This window comes from Dunckerocampus dactyliophorus, chromosome 9 (assembly GCF_027744805.1).
Source record: "Dunckerocampus dactyliophorus isolate RoL2022-P2 chromosome 9, RoL_Ddac_1.1, whole genome shotgun sequence".
In the NCBI taxonomy this organism is placed as follows: Eukaryota; Metazoa; Chordata; class Actinopteri; order Syngnathiformes; family Syngnathidae; genus Dunckerocampus; species Dunckerocampus dactyliophorus.
Window position 1 is genome coordinate 10204223 of NC_072827.1, and position 22072 is coordinate 10226294.

The following is a 22072-nucleotide window of genomic DNA, read 5'->3' on the forward strand; positions in this document are numbered from 1 at the left end:
GTTGCTAATCCGATGATGCTAATGCATGCAACCACGTTTGTGCAGCAGTGCAGATGGCACCGACCTGTGGCCACGTTGGTATGATGATATTCCTGTCCGTCTCCATCGTTTTCCAAACGTGGGGTGGCATATGTTGTCATTGGGCAGGACGTTGTGGAGAAATGTTGCCAAATGAAAGCCGACAGCCGCCTGTTTGGCCCCACAGTCCTTTCATCCGAGGTACTGTGAGCAAAGAGCTGCAATATTAAAACAGTGAGTCACTTTCAAAGTTCTTGCGGAGGTCAGTGTGTCATCCGAAGTTTGCTCATGTATCAAATCGCTTTACTACTCTCAAGTCTGGACACTTTGGAAGTAGCTCTGATTTGTGTTTGTGTGTATGTGTGTGCCCCGTGGCAGGGTACTGTGCTGGGTGATGAGGTGGAGATTTCTCAGAACAGCAGCAGTCACCACGGGCTCTTCCGTCTCTCCCAAACACACACGATGTGTTGCCATGGGGTGCTGCCTTTCTTGAAGCGGAGAAACTGCGCGCGTGTGTGTTTATTGTGGAGCAAGTAAACCCTTTGGCGACAGCATTAGTGATGGGTAGTTTGCGAACGATCGGGCTCTTTGAATTGGCTCTTGGAAGTTAAAGAGCTGGCTTGTATTTTTCTCTGTGTGGCGCTGTATGTGTCGACACTGGGAGGGATTACACACACACACACACACACACACACACGCACACAAGGCAAGATATTTTAGTGTGTAATGTTTTGTTGATGTTTCACAGTAAATAGTTGCAAATTTACAAATAATACACAGTCAGAGTGGACTTTTTTGTCTGTTTTTGTCTTTGTTTTTGTGTTTTTTCATTTGTTTAGCAATTTGTTCCATGTTGAGCATATAACTTTCCAAGGGAAAACCTGCTGCTGGCTCCAAAATGGTAATGGTTTAATTTATTGCAACATGCGTACAAGTTACATTGGAATACATCACATCGTACAATTCACAGTTCCACATGTCCAAAAGGAGTAGGAAGAAGCAAAGCTTATTTAATCCTACCCCCCATCCATTTCACATCAATTGCAATACATCTATACACTTCCTGTATTCCAAATATACTGTAGTCTTTGCTAGTTTAAAATACTTAGGAAAATGATAAGGTAATGTATAATGTAAGGTAACAATGTGGTAAAATATTGTCAAAGTTCTCGTCGCCGTAAATAATTCATATAACAGTCATAGTAAATAATAAGTATAGAACAGACATAACAGAACGTAGTTGGACAGTGCGTGAGTACTGACAATGAACTCACAAGAATGAAGAGTTAGTAGTGTGTAGTAGTAGTAGTAGAGTTAGTAGTAGTAGAGTGTTGCAGTGATTAGTCATAGCATTGGATGTACACAGTGGTTCAGGATTCTTCCTTGTATTTTGCAAACATCAACTGCTTGTATTGTTTCTTGAAATCGCTCATCTTAGTGCTTTGTTTGAGTTCCTTACTCAGTCTGTTCCATAATTTCATTCCACATACTGAAATGCTGAAGGTTTTTAGCGTTGTTGTTGTTGCGTACACGCTTTTTAAGTTACGTTTTTCCTTGAGGTCATATTTCTCCTCTCTTGTCTCTTGTTTGCTTTTTGTATAATTTTAGCTGTTTGAAAATGGACTAGATCAGCGAATTTTAATAATTGTGATTTTAGAAATAGAGGGTTTGTATGTTCTCTACACGCGGCATTATGGATTATCCTAACTGATCTTTTTTGCAGTACATTTAGCAAGTGAAGTGTACTTTTATAGTTCTTTCCCCATATCTCCTCACAATAAGTTAGATATGGTAATACCAGGGAGAAAAAGAAAGTGTGGAGTGATTTTCGGTCAAGGACAAATTTTGCTTTATTCAATATTGATGTATTTCCCGCCACTTTATGTTGTATATTTTTAATGTGAGATTTCCAGCTCATCTATTATCTATTATTACCCCCCAGAAATGTATTTTTGTCCACCCTTTCAATGTCCACACTATTCATTTGTATTTGCGCATAAGTATCCTTTCTGCTATTACCAAATAGCATTACTTTAGTTTTGCTTAGGTTCAAGGATAATCTATTTTTATCAAACCATCTTTTTAGTATACTCATTTCCTTCCTTAACTTTTTTATGAGCCCTTGTGTACTTTCTCCAGAACAAAAAGCAGTAGTATCGTCTGCAATACTAGCTTCCTAACTTTACAGATGTCATTAATATATAAGTTGAACAGTTTTGGTCCCAGTATTGACCCCTGGGGTACGACGCACGATATATTTGCAGATGTGTATTCTCCTAGCTTCACATATTGCTTCCTGTTTTTAACCCAATTCAAAACTAACCCTCTGATTCCGTACCTTTCTAATTTTGTAATTAGGATGTTGTGATTAATTGTATCGAAAGCTTTTGTCAGATCCATAAGTACTGCAGCTGCACACTTTCTGCGGTCTATAGCATTAGTAATTTCCTCGCTAATTTCGATCAGTGCCATGGGAGTTGAAGTGTTAAGCTCTGTATTCGTATTGGCTGTCCGCGAGTAATTAATTCTTATTAATACATTTGTCCAACCTGTTGTTGAATAGCTTTTCAATGATTTTGGAAAATTGAGGTAATAAGGAGACTGGGCGGTCGTTGGTAAATTAATGTTTGTGTCCATTTTAGAAAACTGGACCTGCTGTCTTCATTTTGTTTGGGAACGCTCCAGTCTGGAATGATAGAACGTCAGCGGTTCTGCGATCTCGTTGATGACCATTTTTAGCATTTCCATTTTGATTCCATTACAATCAGTTGATGTTTTTGCTTTACATTTGACAATATCAGTGATTTCCTTTTTTGTCACATCAGTGAGGAACGTGGAGTTAGGGCTCCTGTCTATGCTTTCATTCCATTCCTCCACTGACCAGAACTTTGGGGTCTTTTTTTCCCCACTTTTCTTCCAAATAGTTGAGAGATGAGACAAGTTCTTTGAGCGGTTCAATTTAACAAAAAGTGCACGCAAGGAGACAATTCAATACAACCTGAACAGATGGCTTGAGAAAATGTCTGACTTATTATGCTGAAATGTTAGCGAATATAGGACACAGCATACACAAGGGGAGGGGTGAGCTCCTCCTCCTGTGAGGGACGGAGACGGTGATGGGCAGACTCACACGCCCAGACACTTACACGGCCAACGCTTTGAATCAGGTGATAAGCATGTGGAGGACTTGTTTTCCCTCAAACATATAATCATTGTGAGCCAGTGTGACATAAATAAATCCAAATGCATAATAAATATTTGATATAATTAAATTTTTTATATTAGGAATCTATTTTATCCATATTTTGTTAATAAATCTAATTAAGCAACAAAAAAAATATGAGGAGCAGTTTCAGCCGGCTCATTTAAGGGAGCCGGCTGAGACGAAATTCCCATCACTAGTCGTCGCACAACAAACATTTCTTAGCTCAATGCAGCTCAATGGCTGCCCTGAATAAAAGTGTGTGTGTGTGTGTGTGTGGGTGTGTGGGTGTGTGGGTGTGTGTGTGCGTGCTTAGGTCTGATGAGGAGATGGTGAAATTCATGCAGCTCATGAACTCCATATGGAACGTTTGCGGCAGAGATGTGATCACAGCCTTTGATCTTTCACCTTTTAAGGTCATCTGTGACCTTGGAGGTAAGTGTGTGTGTGTGTGAGTGTGAGTGCTTTGCTCGTCACCATGAAGTCATTTTCTCCGAGGTTGTCGGTTCACGGTGATTAACATTTTAAATTGTTAGTGTCACACGTGAAGTGAGAGACAGCTGGCTGTAGAGCGCATACATATTTATGCTGTATAGTGCGTGTGTGTGCGCAACACACCTTGGCCTTTTGTCCACGCCGCAGGCACTGTGAGTTAATTTTTTATTTTTTTTTTATTATTAAATCGGTCGGCCGTCCCCACACGAGTCAAAAGTCGCCACACCTGGAGTCTCTCTTGTCCCTCCCACCACGCATCACAAAGACTCCAATTAGTAACATGATGGGCTTCATGACAGTTTACTGACACAACAGATTGGTAATTAGTATTTTTGTAAATATCAAATGGCTAATTATGCTAATACCACCATGAAAACAGACCTCTCCCAAGGAAAGAGCACACTCGTCCATGCTTGATACACCCATTAAAAATGTCTATTTTTGACACGCGGCTCCCTCCTCCCCCTCCAAACCCTCCTGCTAGCTTGAGGTTGACGTTCTCCTCCCATTTCGGATCAACGTCAGCAGTAAAAGTGACTGTTGTAATTATTAGAATAGATTAAACTCAAGAAACCCTCCCTTCTCTCTTCAATTGCCATTGTTGACTTGTGACACAATCAGGTTTAATCCCTAAATATGCCTCACACACCTATTAAACACATTTCAAGTATAAAACTTTAGCTCCTCACCGCTAATGAATAATAATGCAAGAAGATCCATGAACAGTCACGGTGTAGCCTGGTTGCGTCTACATAATCCACACTGCTTGCTTGCTGTAATTCCAGTGAGGACTCACCATCTTATATTAACTTGTGTTGGCCTCATTGCAAGTTTTGAGGCCGGATTGACTGTCAAGGTGCGTTCAAGGACCACTGAACAAAATCCCAATGCTTGACGAAAAAAAACAGTGAAGCATAAAGACATAACCATGTAAAGATGGGGGGCTTTTTTAACAGTGGTACATGTATGCTGTACATTGCATACATGTACACACCTGTATCCCCCAACTCCACTCAATTTTGACTGACAGTAGTGCACACAACTGATATTTGGCCCTATTTTATAAATTACACTGCCCCTCTGTCAGTCACAACTGAGCATTGTTATCTTTGTAAAGGCAGATCATAAATGTAATTATGTAAATAAACCATGTCAAGCAAAAACCCCAATACAGACATTGACGTGATATCTCAATCGGCCACATAGGGGCGTTGTGGAGCCACTAAAAACAGGCCACACACTGAGGACATCCTTCCTCTGCACCCAGTCTTCTCCTTAGTGACTTTCGCACGGGGCCTTGCTTTGTGGGTTCATATTTATGCACAAGGGTGCTTCTCCACCAAAATAAGAGCGTGCATGTGTAGACAGCAGGGATGTGAAGGGCACACACCTGCTGCTCAGCTCCTCTGGCTGTCCGACGTTGTGCCAAGCAACAGATTGCAATGTTGAGCCTCAGTCAAATTAAACATCATGTATGCGATGAAGGTTCCTTGCACGCTTTATTGCTTTATTTTGTTGACATTCATCTTTGTTGACTTCATCAATGATGCTGTAGTTGCCTCTGTAGTGACTTCAAAGGAAAGAAATAGGATGCATAGTTTCTACACAGTGTTTGGGTGCACCCTGAGTGTTTGATTTTGGATGTTAACCAATGAAATGGGTGTATCGCACCCCATTTGGAAGCACACCCACATCAAAATGAATGCTTAAAGGTCACGATTTAACAAGAGTCACTGGCCGAATGTATTGTGAAGCCGCATGGAAATACGGCGGAAACAGTTTTTTGGGAGAATTATGCCTCTAAAGTTTCTAACCGCCGTCATGCGTGGCGTCACTGAAAATGTCAGCATATTGCATGAGACCTCAGCGTACCTCATAAGAGCTCAGTTCAGCGAGCATCAAAAGAGTCACTGAGCTGCATGTTTCACTTTTTTGTTGGTGTGGGTTTTTTTGTTGGCTTTTTTATGCATTTGGTTGAAAAGACAAACAAGCAAAGGGTGTCATGAGAAGAATATACTGTAATTTAGGGCATGTACTGTAAAGCTTTTCATTTCTTTTATGTTTTACACTGGTTGACATCTCTTGTACACTCATTTGACAATTAAGCAGAATGTTAAAAAATACAATTTGTGGGGCACATTTTGCATTAGGCTTTTGTGTTTTATTGTTTTTACATTTCATAATGAATAGTGGTTAACTAATCGTTACAACAGTTAATGTTAAAATAAAAAACAAAAAGCAGGCTTTGCTGCACATCTTAAAACATGGAGCTCTGCCAACTATCAGTCGGGCAGCCTCAAACGTCAGAGCTGTAAGTTGATATTGTTTTCTTTTTTTTACGGAAAAGCACTTTTAAACTGTGATGTACCACATGACACGGTTGGTCTTTGGTGTTGTTGTTCCTGTTTTCACTCTTAATTCATTTTACTTTCTTTCCACCGTTTCTTTCCACCATTTCCTGTGTTTGGCAGAGCGCACCTGCTCCCAATCATTCATTTGCCGTGCTTTAAAGCACAGAGGCGGCAGCATGGTATCACTGGCTGTTGTTATCTGTTACCTCATTTAGCTGATTCTGCTCCCTGCTTTTTTTTTTTTTTTATCCTTTTCTTGTTTCCACCTCCCATTGTGAGTTTTTTTGTTAGCCTTTGCTGAACCTGTTTTCCTTTTTCGTTATTTTGCACTTCGGGTTTTGCTCTGTGAGCTTTATTAAAAACTCTTATCCCGCACGTCGCCTCAGTCTCTGCATCCCGGGATACTGCAGCTGAAAAATAAAATGATATGGGAGCTTTAAAACATCACACTAAGGGTTAGTGATGCCGACAGCTTGACCCTGACACAAATTACCGTAAATTCCGGTGTAAAAGCTTCTCCTTTTTCCTCATACTTTGAACCCTGCGGCTTATACACTGGTGCGGCTAATGTATGGCTAAAAACTACATCTCCCATGATGCTCAGTGTGGTCATGTTCTAATCTTGTGACATCTCCTATACTTCAGAACTACTACTCATCCTTTAAATATGCATTTTGGAAAACGCTATTACTAAGATAGTCCAAAAAAAGTTCAGGAAACAACCAAAAAACGCAGAGAAACCACCGTTCTCGGCGTTTGCTCTCGTTGAGTGGAGCCGGTTATGCATGCACACACTCCAGTTTACAGTGAGCACAATTTATACTATAATCAAATGTAAAACATTGCTGGATTTGGAGGATTCAATAAACACCATAGATGCACCGCCAAGACTGCAAAGCCTGTTATGTTGAACGAATACAAAAAAAAAGAGGGGACAGATTGGAATTTGTGCAGCGATCGCGCTGTGACACGTACCTGCATCCTCCGGGGGATCCGCGCACTATGATGACTCATAGGCGGCCACAAAGGTTCCACTGTACCGTGGTTCTCATGAAGTCCAGAGGATAACTCCAGCAGTAATAATGTGTAATATCCAGCAATTTCACAAGTGACCCTATGTAAACCTTACACAATGTACAAAGCACCACAGGCGTATACACCATATCCGCTAACGTATCCTATACATACAGTAAAAAAATAGAAATAAAGATACCATATAAAACAAAACATAAAATTCCGTGTTGTTCTCTTTAAGATGAATACAGTTGTATCCCTCTAACTATCCATCTAACACTGACTGTGTCTCATTTCAGGGTCTGCATCCTTCAAGTGCGCATTTGCAGGATGCGTGATGTCATCACGGTGCGCGAAGGCTGTCCCAATTAGAAAAAGCTCCAAGGGTTCTTAAAAATGTGGCAGACAAATGTGTCCTCCTCTGCCATTAGCTCCAAGTGTTCATCGCGACCATCCTTATCGGTCTTCTATATCCCAAGATCTTTTGCGCGCCGAGCGCAGAAAACTTTTTTCAACATGGCGGCACTACGCAGAGGAAAAAAAGAATGACTTGTAACGTAAGTATAGCTTTATTTACTCGTTAGAACATGTAATGCCATATATGTAAAACTTAGTGTGACATTTGAAATTCGTGTTACGATACGACACCTTGACTTTCGTAACTATGATTGATCACCGTGGTGTTCACTGCTTTTTACCCAGAAAACCTTCAGTTAGATTTTGTGAATTTGACTCATGTCTAAGATTTGTAACTGTGGAATAGTTCATCATTTCTAAACTACATATGTGCTATAATATTACGTACATAAATAGACAGGATCAAGTCGTGTAGTATTGTTTGTGGACATCATGTACAATTTATTTTATTGGCAAATGGTAACTGTTATGAATGTTTGCATCACTGTTGCTAATGTGATCTTGTATTTTCTATTTAGAACACTCGAGGAGTAAGTGGACTCACAAGACAAACTGAAGGAAGAGATTGCAGAGATGTTATTGTTGTTGTTTTTTTTTTTTTTGCATACCACCACCTACTGTACCGGAATGTAGACATGTTGTGACATTTGCAGTGACAAGCTTCGATCATAGAAACTACACAAAGAAATGATGCCGCTTTCAAGTTAAAGGCAATGGATTCGAGGATAAGCGGCATAGAAGATGAATGGGTGGATGGCAATGGATTTGGCTGTAAAGACAAGGAAAGATGGCTGCTTCGTGATTAAGGAATTAGGACGCTGTTCGATTCTGACACGGAAGAGGGTAGGCCATTGTTATCTTATGTTACATGCACTACTTGGCACTGTTTAACTAGCTGTGTACTGTTCTGTACTGTTAATTTAGTGTTGGACCACTGTCTGGCACGCACTATTTTGGAAAAAAAACATTTATTTTATTAAAAGTTAAAAAAAATCTTTCTGTGTAACGTCTTTTTGTGCACTAAATATCCCATTTTATGACGTGCACACCTGCGGCTTATACACCGGTGCAGCTTATACACTGGAATTTACGGTACAGTCAAACCTTGGTTTTCATACACCCTAGTTTTCAAATGCATTGTTTTTTGTCGAAAATTTTACCTGCTTTTGTACAATGTTGCTTTTAACAAGCTAGTAATTTTTCCGGTACTGTGTCCTTCCACAAAATCAAACCTAAACAGCACGCTATGTGTTGCTGACTCATTGTCTTGGTTTTCGACAAAAATGTTAGCCAAAATTTTGCCCATGTGTTTGTGATTGGTTTTCTACTAAATTTTTCATCAAAATTTGGTCCTGAATGTAGACAAAAGTTTTTGACCTGGTTTTCAATGAAAATTTTTACCCAAATGTTGCCCTAGTTTTTGTCAAAAATGTTGTTTTGGTTTTTGTAGATTACACTAAACACAGTACTAAATTTTCCCTGTACGTTATCCTACTCCAAAATCAACCCAAACAAATCACCCTATGTGTTGCTGACTCACTGTCATGGATTTGATGAAAATCTTTGCCACAATTTTGCCCTTGCGACCTGTCCAGGTTGTACCCCGACTCTCGCCCAAAGTCAGAGGGGATAGGCTCCAGCATAGAACCTAGTGAGGATTAGCAATGTAGACGATTGATGGATGGATGGATAGTCCATTTGCCAAAGAAAGGTGTGAGTGCCAGCAATTTGATAAAGAAGATGACAACCACAATTGAATTTGATCTCGCCAGGACGTACAGGAATTCCGTATCAACAATAAGTTCCATCCAATCCTCATTTATTATTATTTTGCATGCATCCTGCATGCAAAAGTATAATTTTTCTCTATAAAATGTATTTTCTGTTCATATTTTTGGGTGTCTGGAACAGATTTATTGGATTAACATTATTTCCTATGGGAAAAATTGCCTTGTTTTTTTGTATTTCTGTTCTCCTATTGGAAACTGTACACCGCAGCTCCTGTTAATAGTCACCAAAACTTCTACTTGTTTTAATTTAAGAAGACATAAAACAACAGCGTGATAATTTGCACGGACCGTGATGTCTTAACTCTGTCAGGTTGGTTACGCGCATACATTTTTCACATTGAAAACAAATAAAGCAAGCAGCAACAGTCACAAAGATTCCATGAAAGGAGGTCATTAACAGACTGACTCATCCAGGTCAGTTTGGGACTCATATGTTGTGATGTTGTGTTGGGCTTGGCTTTACTCCCTTGTGTTGCTCTTTGATTTGCATCCTCCTCTGACCCTTGTTTGATGTGAAAGCTAAAGTTTGTGTGGGTGTGTGTGTGTGTGGGATGACAGGGTAAATAACGGACACACAAGACAAGATGTCGAGGGCTGTGCCACACAATGTCAGCGAGACCAGAACACATACACATTTGTAGTTTTGACTAAATGAGATCTTTTGATCCTGTTTTCCACCTCACTGCTTTTCGGTCTCTTCATCCAATTTGTATGGTTTTTTTTTTCTCTCCCTCTGCTTCTGACATCCTGTCGCATCATGGCCTCTCATAATGTCTGATTTCCTCACTCTCCCTCCACACCCGAGTTTTTGCCTCGACCACCGCAGCCGAAGCTGCATGCCGCTTGGCTTGCCGGTGCTTGTCAGTTGCTTCAGGAGTCCCACAAGCCAACCGTGCTTGATAAGACTCCTTCTTCAGCTTGACGGCAGCCCTAATCTCCGGTGTTCACCATTGGGTTCGGGATTTGCCGCCACGACAGCACCAACCGCCTTGAGACCACAGCTCAGGTCGGCTACCTCAGCAATGGAGGCACGGAATACAGCCCATTCAGGGTCAATATCCTTGTTCTTCCCCAGGAAGTGGGTTGAAGCTTTGCCGGAGGTGAGATCTTAAGACTCGTTGAATAGGAAACTCTGCCAAACATTGCCAGCAAACCCTCACTATACGTTTGGGCCTGACAGGTCTGTCCGGGATCCTTCTTCGCCATCTAATCTAGCGCATTACCGGGTGGTGAGCCAACTGACAGCTCAGCCTCTTTCTTCACCTGTGTGTCCAAAAAATGCCGATGCAGGTTTGACGATACAACTGCAAAGTCGATCATGGACCTGCGGACGAGAGAATTCTGGTGCTAGGTAAACTTATGGACATCCTTCTGGCCGAACATGGTGTTCGTTATGGACAAACTGTGGTTAGCACAGAAGTCCAGTAACATCGCATCCCACGGGTTCAGATCAGGGAGACCGTTCAACCCAATCGCGCCCCTCAACGTCACACTGTCGTTGACCACATGGGCATTGAAGTCTCCAAGTAGAACTGCAGAGTCACCAGCCAGGAATGCTCTCCAGCACCCCTAAGATAGACCCCAAGAAGGCCGGGTACTTTGAGCTGCCGTTTGGTGCATAGGCTCAGACGACAGTCAGGACCCTTTCCCCAACCTGAAGATGTAGGGAAGTGACCGTCCCATTCACCAAGGATCACTCCAACATAGAGGCACCCAGCCCACTAATAATAAATCCACATCAGCTTCCCACCTCTCCCCTGCTGCAACTCCAGAACAGAACAAGGTCCAGCCCGTATCAAGGAGTTTGGTTCCAGAACACAAAATGTTGGTTGAGGTGAGTCCGATTATGTCTATTCGGAATGTCTCAACTTCCCGCACAAGCTCAGGCACCTTCCCCACTAGAGAGATGTCTTTCTTTCTACCAAGAACCAGATTTGGTTGCCAAAGACCAGGTCGCCAAGGCGCCCGCCCTCGACCGCCACCCAACACACATTGCATTGGATCCTTATGATTGCCTCTGAAGGTGGTGGGTTTATGGGTGGGAGATCTCGTGTGGCTTTTTTGGGCCAAGCCTGATTAGGCCCTACCAGGCACTCACCTGCAAGACCCTCAACCGGGCCTGGCTCCAGTGTGAGGCCTCACTGTCCCACGTCTAGGTGAGGTCCGGTCTCTCCTTCCCTTTTCTTTTTACATAAGGTCCTCTGTATCACTCTTTGTCCCGTCTCATCTGACCTGTCTGCCTTGGGTGACCCTATCAGGGACATATAGCCCTGGACAACATAGCCCTTAGGATCACTCGAAACTCTAAACCACAATAAGGTAGTAATTCGTGGGGGAGGATTCAAAGTACCAAAGGGTAAAATACAACAGTTTGTTATGGGCAATGTTGTACGATAACCGTGACAATGTACAAGAATAGAGGCAAAATGTTCAAAAAAATTTGGGGGAGAAAGCCGAATCATACAAAAACTGGGGCATTTGAAAACCGAGGTATAACTGTATAATGTAAATATTGATATTCCTGTATTTGACAGCAGGCTTGATACATTTTCCATGCATGGAATTGAAACGTAGTTGCTACTACACACAATACAAAATAAATCCACACCCTTGCTCTAAAATCATCCGATCAAGTCATCCTCAGACATAGTACACGTAAGAAGGGTCGTTCTCAATGCAAACAAATCTGTCACGGCTATTATGTTAGCGTTGCTTATTAATGTCCTCTATAAGATTCGTACTAGAGCATTTCTGTATGAAGCATCTGTCTCTCTGTCACTCCAAATTCAGTTCACTTCAGTCTGCTTTATTGGCATGAATGTTAGATGAACCGTGCCCCTAATGCCGCAACACACAGCTGAATACAAATCATGCAATAATAAATAATAATGGCGACATACCTGCGAGCATCTGTTCCACTCCGGTAACTTATTTGTACATTTGTGAGTGATTTCCAGCCATTTTAATGATGCTTGTGCGTATTCATGGTGCAGTGACTCAAAGTAATTCAGTGTGTTGCCTGTGTCTCTCCCGAGGCTGCAGCGGGGCATTAGCCAAGCAGTGCACGTCGGCCTACCCAGAGTGCACGGTGAAGATCTTTGACCTCCCCAAGGTGGTGCAGACGTCCAGGGAACACTTTGTCAAGGAGGATGACCACAGGATAAGCTTCATTGAAGGTAACTCCATTACCACTGCGGGAAATGACTTCTAACACATCAGTGAATGCACACAGCACAGATTCTTTGGTGTAACTCTCATCAACTTTTCCATTTCTACGACATCAAATTATATGACACTCTCAGGCTTTTGGCGTTACATCAAATCCTTGCATTGCAGCTTTTGCTCGGCCATTACAAATGAAAACAAACCATAGAGCAACTGTGCATGTCTATTTAGGCGACTTCTTCAATGACCCCCTACTTGAGGCGGACCTCTACATCCTGGCCAGGATCCTCCATGACTGGACGGATGAGCGTTGTGTAGAACTGCTCAGTAGAGTCCACAAAGCATGCAAACCAGGTCAGTAAATCTGACGTTTTTTATGCTGGGAATTTGTTTACCTTAGTTAGAGATGGTCAATATTGGCTTATAGCCGACATGCAGATATTGTCCAGCACTTTTATTTTTGCAGATTTTTATTTATTTATTTTTATTTTAACCAATATTATCTGTCCGCCGATATTATCGGACATACCTAGCCTTGGAGGAAGTAGATTAAGTAAGAATGGAGACTTCCGCCAAGGTTTCTGCATTTATCACTTGTGAAATCTATGCTATTTTACGTGGCACCCTACCTCCATCAGCGATTTACTGGCGCTTACAAAAAAAATGAAACAGCATTGTTTTTGTCTTTAATTTATAAAATATGTCACCCAATTTGCGTGCTTAGCAAATTATAAATATTAAAAAATTGTAATACCTCAAAATAAAAACCCTGTAAATAATTCAATAAATAATAATAATGGTAACAATTTATAAATACAGTAACCAACAGTAAACAATTTAAATAAACACACAGTTTGCACACAATAACTTTCTCTACATAAGCTACATTTACACTATGTAATACTATGTAATAACTGTGTAGAAAAACTAAATAAAATATACAAAAACAATATAAAATATCCACTGTACTTACCTATATGCAAAACTGTTGGGTGCAAGGGAAAACATTTTAATTGATTTCCACATGTACATGAGAAATTACAACATAATCTGCTGAGATTTCCTGCGATAAAAATGTCCAAACACATTAAATTGGACAATAAATACATATAACACATGTTGTACAATTCTGATAATATCAGACAGTGTTGTATACACAAAGGGGCTCTTTGAAAATTCGGTTTGACGCCATCAAGCAGCCGTCAAAACCTAATAGGAAAATCTACCATTCGTTCCAAATGAACGCAGATAGACCAAAAGCCGTACAAGGGAGTTGCACACAAACAAAACCCCCATGCACATTAAAAACACATTCTTCGGTCAATTCTGGGTTCCTACAGGAGGAGCTGTTTTGCTGGTGGAGGCGTTGCTGTATGAGAACGGCGCCGGCCCGCTTACAGCGCAGCTCTACTCCCTGAACATGCTGGTGCAAACAGAGGGTCGGGAGCGAACAGGGGCCCAGTACAGCGCCATGCTGACTGCCGCCGGCTTCACTAACATCCAGTACCGACTCACAGGCAAAATCTATGATGCAGTTCTGGGTCTTAAAGAAGCATGAACTTGAGCAAGAATGAAAATGATGGTTCCCCAGGACTGAAATTTCACATTATAAGTGCAATCAATGCAATTTTGGATTTATATTCCATTACCACAAGTAGCCGCTTCTACTTAAGATGCAAACAAAAGTAGCGCATTCATGGAATCCAAAATTATATTTTTGTGATGTACCTCTATACAAATAAAAAACCTTAAATAGCACATTTGTGGTCCTTGTTTGTTTTTAGCAAGATTATTAAAATGTACTCTTGCTGCATTGCCCTACATTTCATTTTTAAAAACAAAGGTTTTCAGTCAGAGGGTTTAGGCTGGATCGCCATAGTCACAGATGTACTTACACCATGACTGCCCCCGAAACTGCACGTTGCTGGCAGGATTCAAACCTGCATAGGAAACCCCAATGGATTTCAAGGCCATCGCCTTAACCACTCGGCCACAGCAACTTGTGATAATTGCAGCACCTAAGCAATTATGCTGTCATACATCTGTCGAGATGTAAATGGAAATGCTTGTCAACTCTTTAGTTTGATAGCTTCTTTAGTCGTTACTGAACAATGTAGACTGAAGAGAGACAGATTTACAGACATATTGAGTCTGGAACTAACTTGTGTTACAACAGTCAGTTTTATCGCAAACGTTGATTTGAAATAGAAGGAGAAGGCGTTCGTAAAGGTGGGCTGTACGCTCTGTATGCTGTATGTAAGACAGCTAATCATGGTCATTGCGGTCCACATTGCAGTTTTTGGTCAGGGGGTTCAACCCGGATCTCTACAGTCACAGGCGTCCTTACACCATGACTGCCCCAAAACACCCCAATGGATTTCAAGTCCATCGCCTCAACAACTCGGCCACGACAATCTTATAGTCCCCGAACCTAAGCTTTTATGCCGTGCAATTATTCATTGAAATGCCAGGGGGAGTATTTTTTGGTAAGTAAGCTCAGTCAGCAATCATGACACTCGTAGACTATTTAGCTTGTTAGCTTCCTTCGTCAAAGTGAACAATGGAGACCGAAGAGACTAAATTGACAGACAGACGTTGTTGGGGCTGCGACTAACTGATTTGTTACAACAGTCGAAGTCAGAAATCGAAGGAGAAAGCATTCGTGAAGTTAGACTCTACACACTCTTAACGAGTGTTATGTAAGATGACTAATCATAGTCCTTCTGACTCACGTTGCAGAGTTTTTGGTTGGGGATTTAAGTTGGATCTCCGTAGTCACAGATGTCCTTACACAATGACTGCCCCCAAAACTGCACACTGTTGGCAGGATTCGTATCTGCGCAGGGAAACCCAAATAGAGTTCCAATCCATCACCTTAACCATTCGGCCACGACAACTCCTGACAATTGCAGACCCTAAGCCATTATGCCGTTATATATCTGTCGAAAGCCAAAGGGAAGTGTTTGCCAATTCATTCAATTCAGTGCGTGGGTTTTCTCTTCTTACGATGGATGGACATTCCTGGGTGTACCCCGCCTCTCAGTTGAGATAAGCGGCATGGAAAATGGGTGGATGGATGGATGGCATCTGGGAAGTGGCCCCAGTTTTCCTCACCTCCATTTTCAAAGTGTTTTTCAAAGTTTAAAAAAAAAAAAACGCCCTTTACATTCTTTGCCCTAGTCGAGCCACAGTTGCCTTAGCATCAGTTTGAAAAACATTCTATCTAAATCACTCAAATGATAACCCAAAGCTGCTGAAAATAAGAGACTTAGTCTGGCCTGATTCCACTGTAAATGAGTTTAGAAAGGTCAAACTCAATTGGATGCTGTGCAGTCGGAGTTTCTTGCCTTTTCTCCCCTAAGATGATGAACTTGCTTGCATATCTTTTCTTATCTCTCCAGCCCAAATCCTGTCTGAACCTCTTACTTCCTTCCATTCTTCACAGATTACAGATGATGCCATTTTTAGAATAATTTGCCTCATTTTTTATTTCAAAGGCACGTTCCATTGCGTGCACGGGAAGCGAATGGGAATATTAGACATGAAACATCGTCATTGTGACGTTAAGTTGGATCGTAATACTTACGTGATACACAGTTTGATGTGCAGGTCTGGAGGGGTTGGCATCGCTACCTTGTTTATAAAGCTCCATAGTGGAATTCCAAATAGGATATAAATATTTCATGGTCACGGTGCTTTGGCTGAGCATTGAAGACATTCAACTCAACTGCATCCTGAACTTGATTGCAATGATAGACCGAACCTGATAACATGAAGTTTTTCCTGTATGGTTCATCCAGTTAGCACATTTTTTTCCAGCTTTAACTGTTGGTAGAGTTTATCAGTAAGCCATTTGGGGTTGCCAAAGCGATAAGGGAGCGCAGCACAGGTCGTTTTTAGGGTTCCCACATGCCCGGAAAAACTTGGAGAATGATTGACCATTTTTCCATCATGGAGAATAAGAAAAAAGGTCCTGGAAATGGTGAAGTCATCCTGGAAAATTATTATTTATCTTCCCCCTGCCTTGTGAAATAAAAGTTATGCGCAGGCATGTCTGCTTTCATCTGCCTTCTGGGCAACATTAAATCACAGAGCCTCTCTGCTTCTAGTGAGCACAGCGCCCCATGTGACGCTACTGGCCAATCAAATGTGCTTTTCCGCAACCAAGTGCTGCCAATTGACTTTGTTGCTAGTTTTGCTGACTTTTCAAAACCTCGTTAAGCAAAAGGGTGCCCAACCACCGGGCCGCGTCCCAGTGCCGGTTAGTGAGCGGGGTCGATCCATTATTATTTTTGTGTGCTAGTGTTCGTATTGATTTTATGTTGTTGGAAGCTACTTTTCGGAGACCCTTGTTTTATTTGGCGCAGTCAGACAGGATGTAATGCAAAGCGCTTTTATTTGCGAAGGCTGGATTGGACTGGTGTGTTGTTGGTCTCGACGGTCTCCTCAGTTCATGGCTGTCGTCCTTCCATTTTGTGGTTGTTTATGTTTTATATACAGCACATAATAAATAAATAGCATTATGCTAAAAATGTTTTGAGTAAGCAATTTATTGCAAACAAGCATGAAAGTGAAATAGGTTGTTCATCAGCTGATTAAAAGTTTAAGAACATAGCTCAAACAAACTTGAATTTCCCCTAAAATAGAAATAAAATGTTCAAAAAAGGACTTAGTAATGAGTTTCTGTGCCATTCTTGTTAATAACCTAAAAATGGGTTTGGGCATGCTTGATGCCAGTGTTGGGAATGTTGCTCCAGGTGGTGAAGATGGCTTCACAGAGGGCATCCACTCTCTGGAACTGATGTCCATTAGGTCAACTTCTTTTGCCATCCATCCCCAAAGTGTTCTCAGTTGGATTTAGATCAGGGGAACTTGCAGCATTGTCCAAAAGAGTGAGGTTATTCCTCTGGAAGAAGTCCTTTGGCAGGCGGGCATTGTGAACTGCAGCGTTGTCCTGTTGAAAAGGCCACACAGATGAGTGCCTTCAGTCACAAGGGATGCCCCCTATAACATCTCCTCATAGCCAGCTGCCGTTTGACAGTCATGCACAACCTGATGCTCCATTGTTCCATTTAAGAATCATGATGGCGCCCCCTCCGCCGTGCCGTGTGGAAAACATCTCAGGTGGGATCTCCTTGTCATGCTGATAATGTTGGAAGCCATCAGGACCGTTAAGGTTACATTTTTTATCATCAGAGAATAAAACTTTCCTCCACCTTTCAATGTCTCATGTTTGGTGCTCTTGTGCAAATTCCAAAAGAACAATTTTGTGGCTTTGAAGGAGAGAATTTTTTTGTTCTTGAATCCCTTCTCTTGAGATGCCGTCTGATGGTTATTGGACTGCACTCGGCACCAGTAACAACCTTCATTCGGGTGGAGGATTGTCCTGTGTCTTGACAGACAGCCAATGGGATCTTCCGGCTGCGGGGTGGTGATATTTTTTGGGTCTGCCACTTGTCTTGTTTTTTCCATAACCCTCAGGATGTTTGAAGAATTTTCAACTGACTGTCGTACTGCGTCCAACCTCAGCAGCAATGGTGCGCTGCAAGAGGCCTTGCTCACGCAGCTCAACAATCTGAGCTTTTTTGCCTTTGCCATCAAGAGATCATGACAGTGTGAATACCTGACAGAAAATGACATAGAATCCACATTTTTGCCAAGATTTTGGCTTTTAAAGGCTGTGGTCTTAAACTTTTGATCAGCGGATAAATAGCCTATTTCACTTTAATGTTTGTTTGCAATAAATTGCTTATAACATTTTTTGTCTCATTGACATTTGTTCGTTTTGCATTTTGAAGCTCTGCTTTAGAACCTCCTTAAGATCTAGCAATGTAAAAATGTAAATTCTTGCAATTTTCAACTGCTCCTGCATGATACTGCAAATAAGAGCTTCTTTTTCTACTTTTGTAAGCAGAGTGCCATTATTTTTCACAGATTTACAGACATGATGGGCCTAAATTTAATTTAAAAATTAAAAATGTTTTGCCTGTCAGGAGCGGCTGCGAAGACATTTTGCCAACATGAAATGGTACCACAAGCGTTTTGAGGCTGAGCCGGTAGAGAGATAGAATTGACAGAATGATGTCAACAAACTGACACACAATCTACCTTCCAAAGTGAACAAAATTGCTTTTGTGGCTCAACCTGCCGCAGAGAATGGTCCTCCCTGTGTCGTCTGGCAAAGTGAAAACGTACAATATCAAATGAAATCATTACACATCCGATGAGGAATGCCTTCAGGCATGAAAATAATTATCGGTTGTCGGCAACTTTGGCTTAAAACGATTAGAATCAACCTCCAGAGTTCATTATTGAGCGAACCCTGCTCGGTGTTCAGTCGGCTGCACCGCCAGTGCGCTTCTTCTCTGCCGCAAATTCCGCCTCGACTTCTTTCTCACGATAATTATGAATTAATCAGACCTCCAAGCGACGCAAATGAGAATGATGTCAAATCCACGAGGGCAACTTTACAAAGAGTCAACCTAATGAGCGAGGCTGAAGTTGTGAGGCTGGCGACACTTTGACCCGTGTCGAGATGCACTCATGGTACAAATTGACACTAATAGCTGCGTATACAGATGTCTCATATTAAACGTAGACTTTTTTCTTTATCTTCTTGGCTCTTTTCCTGAGACTTCCCCTCGGCAGTGGTTTTAAATATGATCTTAAATTAATCCACATGTGAATTCTTATAAATACCTTATCATCTCTAATCCTTCACTCACACTGAAACCAGATTAGACAATTCAATACCTTTTTTCCCTGGTAGTCTTTGACTGGAAAAAAAAGCACCAAAGTTAATATTCTCTGCTTCACAGCTGCCCCCATGTTTTGTGTTTTTTCACTAACAAAGACAAATTACCTGTGTTTACTTGACAGCTCGACATATGAATACTCATCAGTCTTTTTCTAATGTAGTTCTGCAAAACAACTGGACTGTTTTTTAACACATTGTGTGCTGCCTAACTGTATCGTCTTGTTTCTTATGGTTTTCAGTCTCATTTGCAAGTGTACGATGGAGTATTAGGGCCGTACAGGGAAAAACAAAATCTTAGATTTCGAGAATAAAGTAGTAAATTCACGATAATAAAGTTGTAAATTTATGAAGAAAAAGTCATAGCTGTCTCAGGCAATGCCTGTTACAAATGTTAGAATAAAGTCGTAAATTTACGACAATAAAGTCGTAAATTTTAAAATTAAAACAAAAATGTAAAAAGAGTATAGCAACTCTTACAACATCATATGCAAATATTATGCAAATTAGCCAACGGCATCATCTACCGACATCTAGGACAGCCAATAGCTGCTTTTCTTACTGAGGCGTTTGCAGCCGTGTGTGTCAGATTCTCTTGTTGAGCCTGAGGAAGTGTTTGCCAGTATGTGTGTTGTGCATGGCTTTGTGTTTTATACATCACCTAAATGCTAAAATGGGATGTGCATCATTTTGGAGCTGTTTGAGGTTGCCCTAAAAATCGCTAATGCTAATCGCTAGCATGTATATACATGAGCCTTCTGTACAAGTTAGCATTGAGCTAGCCCATTCGTTTGATTGCATTTCTTTTTTGTTCTATGTCATTATTTTATCATTTTTTATAGTGTTTAAATCGTATTTTGATGTACTTTATTTCTCTATGTTTAGTTTTACAGTGCTTCAAGTAAAGGCACTAAAATGGAACTGCAAAGAAGTCTATTTTGAAACTGTTTTCCGTCTGCTGAGCTGGCAATGTTAGCGTGAGCAGAACGCAAGGTTAGTAATACTGTACATTGAAAACCTTCATTCAGTAAACATCCACCTCCTTTATACCTGAATATCGTTATTATCATCATCGTCATGCACTATTCACAGAGCGATTAATAAAAAATGAGGGAAAAACCTTGTAATGTTCACAAAGTAGGACAGATTATTCAAAAAACGGCCTTGGTAGAGTCCAGGATTTTTTCCTTCCTTCTAATTTTATACTTATGTGGATGTTATGATATTGTCAGCAGCCTGTGTTTCAAAAAAGCATTATTTTCAGTGCTGTAATGGTGTGAGAGCATCCCTTCAAGTACTGACCTGCCACTTTTGTCCCACTTTCGTCAATGATTTAGTCCATGTCTTCTACTTCACTGGAGAAAGGTGCGTACATTTTTTTCCCCGCCCCTCCTCTTCCTCGCTGCTTTTCACTTCCATTTTCCATCTCATGAAGCTATTGAGGTTCAAACTGAGAGGGTTTTATGGATGCTTCTATAAAGGCGGTGTTATAAAAATAGGGAAGTGTGACAGAGCAGGGATACGTATATGCCGAAGGTGAGCCGAGGACGTCTGGACTCTTACGTTCTCCCTCAAGTGAAACCAGAGAAAACGTACGATCCCAAAATAACTGGGATGACCTCTGATGCATTTTTAAGCCACCTCACTCATTTCTACTCATTCTAGGTGAAGGCAAGACAATCCTACTTGATGATTACAGTTTTTGGGGGTTACAGAACCACCAGTAAATGATACGGCCATAAAACTGTCTATTTTTGACACAGAGCTCGGCATTTCCTCCTTAACTGTCTGTTTGTGAATGCACGCACACGCACTAGGACATGTGCAAGGCCGGCTAGAGGTTTCTGGCATTCTGTACATCCAGTCAAGAAACAAATGACAGGCTCAGAAATTGCACTGAATAGTCACAGCACATGTAAGAAGACCAGCTGTCATTTAGCACACAAAATAGAAATTACACCTTCAAAATACGCTCTTAATGCACAACGTCATCATCAAACGTACTTATTTGTTCGTATATTGCACACACACACAACAATGAATAACTTTGTGTCTGCCTCCTTTCTTGTGCATCATAATCCCTGCACTGTGCAAGGAGTGCACTGTTCACCTAATGAGGCACTCAGGCACACTGCGTAGGTTTTGAGCTTTAGGCTTTTAAATACAAATGTAGTCATGGTGTTTTTAATTTTTATTCACATACCGCCATGACAATTTGGGAAGCTAGGCTGAGCTTTTTACCTGTATTATCACGCACTTATAAATGATTGCCGATTTATGGTGAATGAGATGTGTTTTCTGCGCAAAAAAAAATGTCTATTTTAACAGAAAAAAAAATACATAAAAAGCAGTAATAATAATAATACATTATATACATAATTTATACAATTATATATTCTATAAATTATTTAAAAATATATAAATTATATTAATTATTACAGTTGTCCCTTGCCACCCTTGCCATATATTAATATATTCATTACATTGATATTAATGCTGTTCCGTGGTTGGATATGGCCTACTAGTCAAAAATGCACATTGAGGCACATTTTGGGCATTTTTTGCCTATATTAAGCATTTTTCAAGCATAAAAATGGCATTCAGAAGATGCAGTCGCAGACGTTGTGATGATATGTAGAATTGTACACTGGTCACTAGGTGTCAGTAATCTTACTCTAATGTTCGGTGAGACACACAAGCACCAGACTTGGTCACCGGACTTCTATTGCAGGTTATATGATCTCACAATAATCCCTAATAAAAAGATGGATTGCTTTTGCAGCCGTTACCCACGCAAAGCTGAAACTCAACTCTGAACCCTTCACGTCACTTCCTGTCTGCCTCTCTTTCAAGGTCCCCTAAGGAA

At 41.1% G+C, this 22072-nt stretch overlaps 1 protein-coding gene and 1 non-coding gene across 5 annotated transcripts in view; one reads left to right on the top strand and one right to left on the bottom strand.

Moving 5' to 3' along the window:
- The window catches only part of asmt (acetylserotonin O-methyltransferase), a 37190-nt gene that overhangs the window by 7256 nt on the left and 7862 nt on the right, over positions 1-22072 (top strand). Inside the window, exons 5-9 of one of the 4 annotated variants that reach the window (XR_008572479.1) lie at positions 3537-3655; positions 12323-12463; positions 12684-12806; positions 20092-20199; positions 20544-20571. Coding sequence is in view for 2 of the 4 variants with exons in the window: in XM_054787640.1 (XP_054643615.1) it covers positions 3537-3655; positions 12323-12463; positions 12684-12806; positions 13793-14010 (601 nt within the window). In the remaining 2 variants the exon portion in view is untranslated. Of the gene's footprint in view, positions 1-3536; positions 3656-12322; positions 12464-12683; positions 12807-13792; positions 14201-20091; positions 20200-20543; positions 20572-22072 lie in introns of those variants that run through there. The other 3 variants (XR_008572480.1, XM_054787640.1, XM_054787641.1) reach the window with 3 other exon arrangements.
- Positions 14372-14452, bottom strand: trnas-uga (transfer RNA serine (anticodon UGA)). The gene has a single exon. It is a non-coding gene; the product is annotated as a tRNA-Ser (tRNA).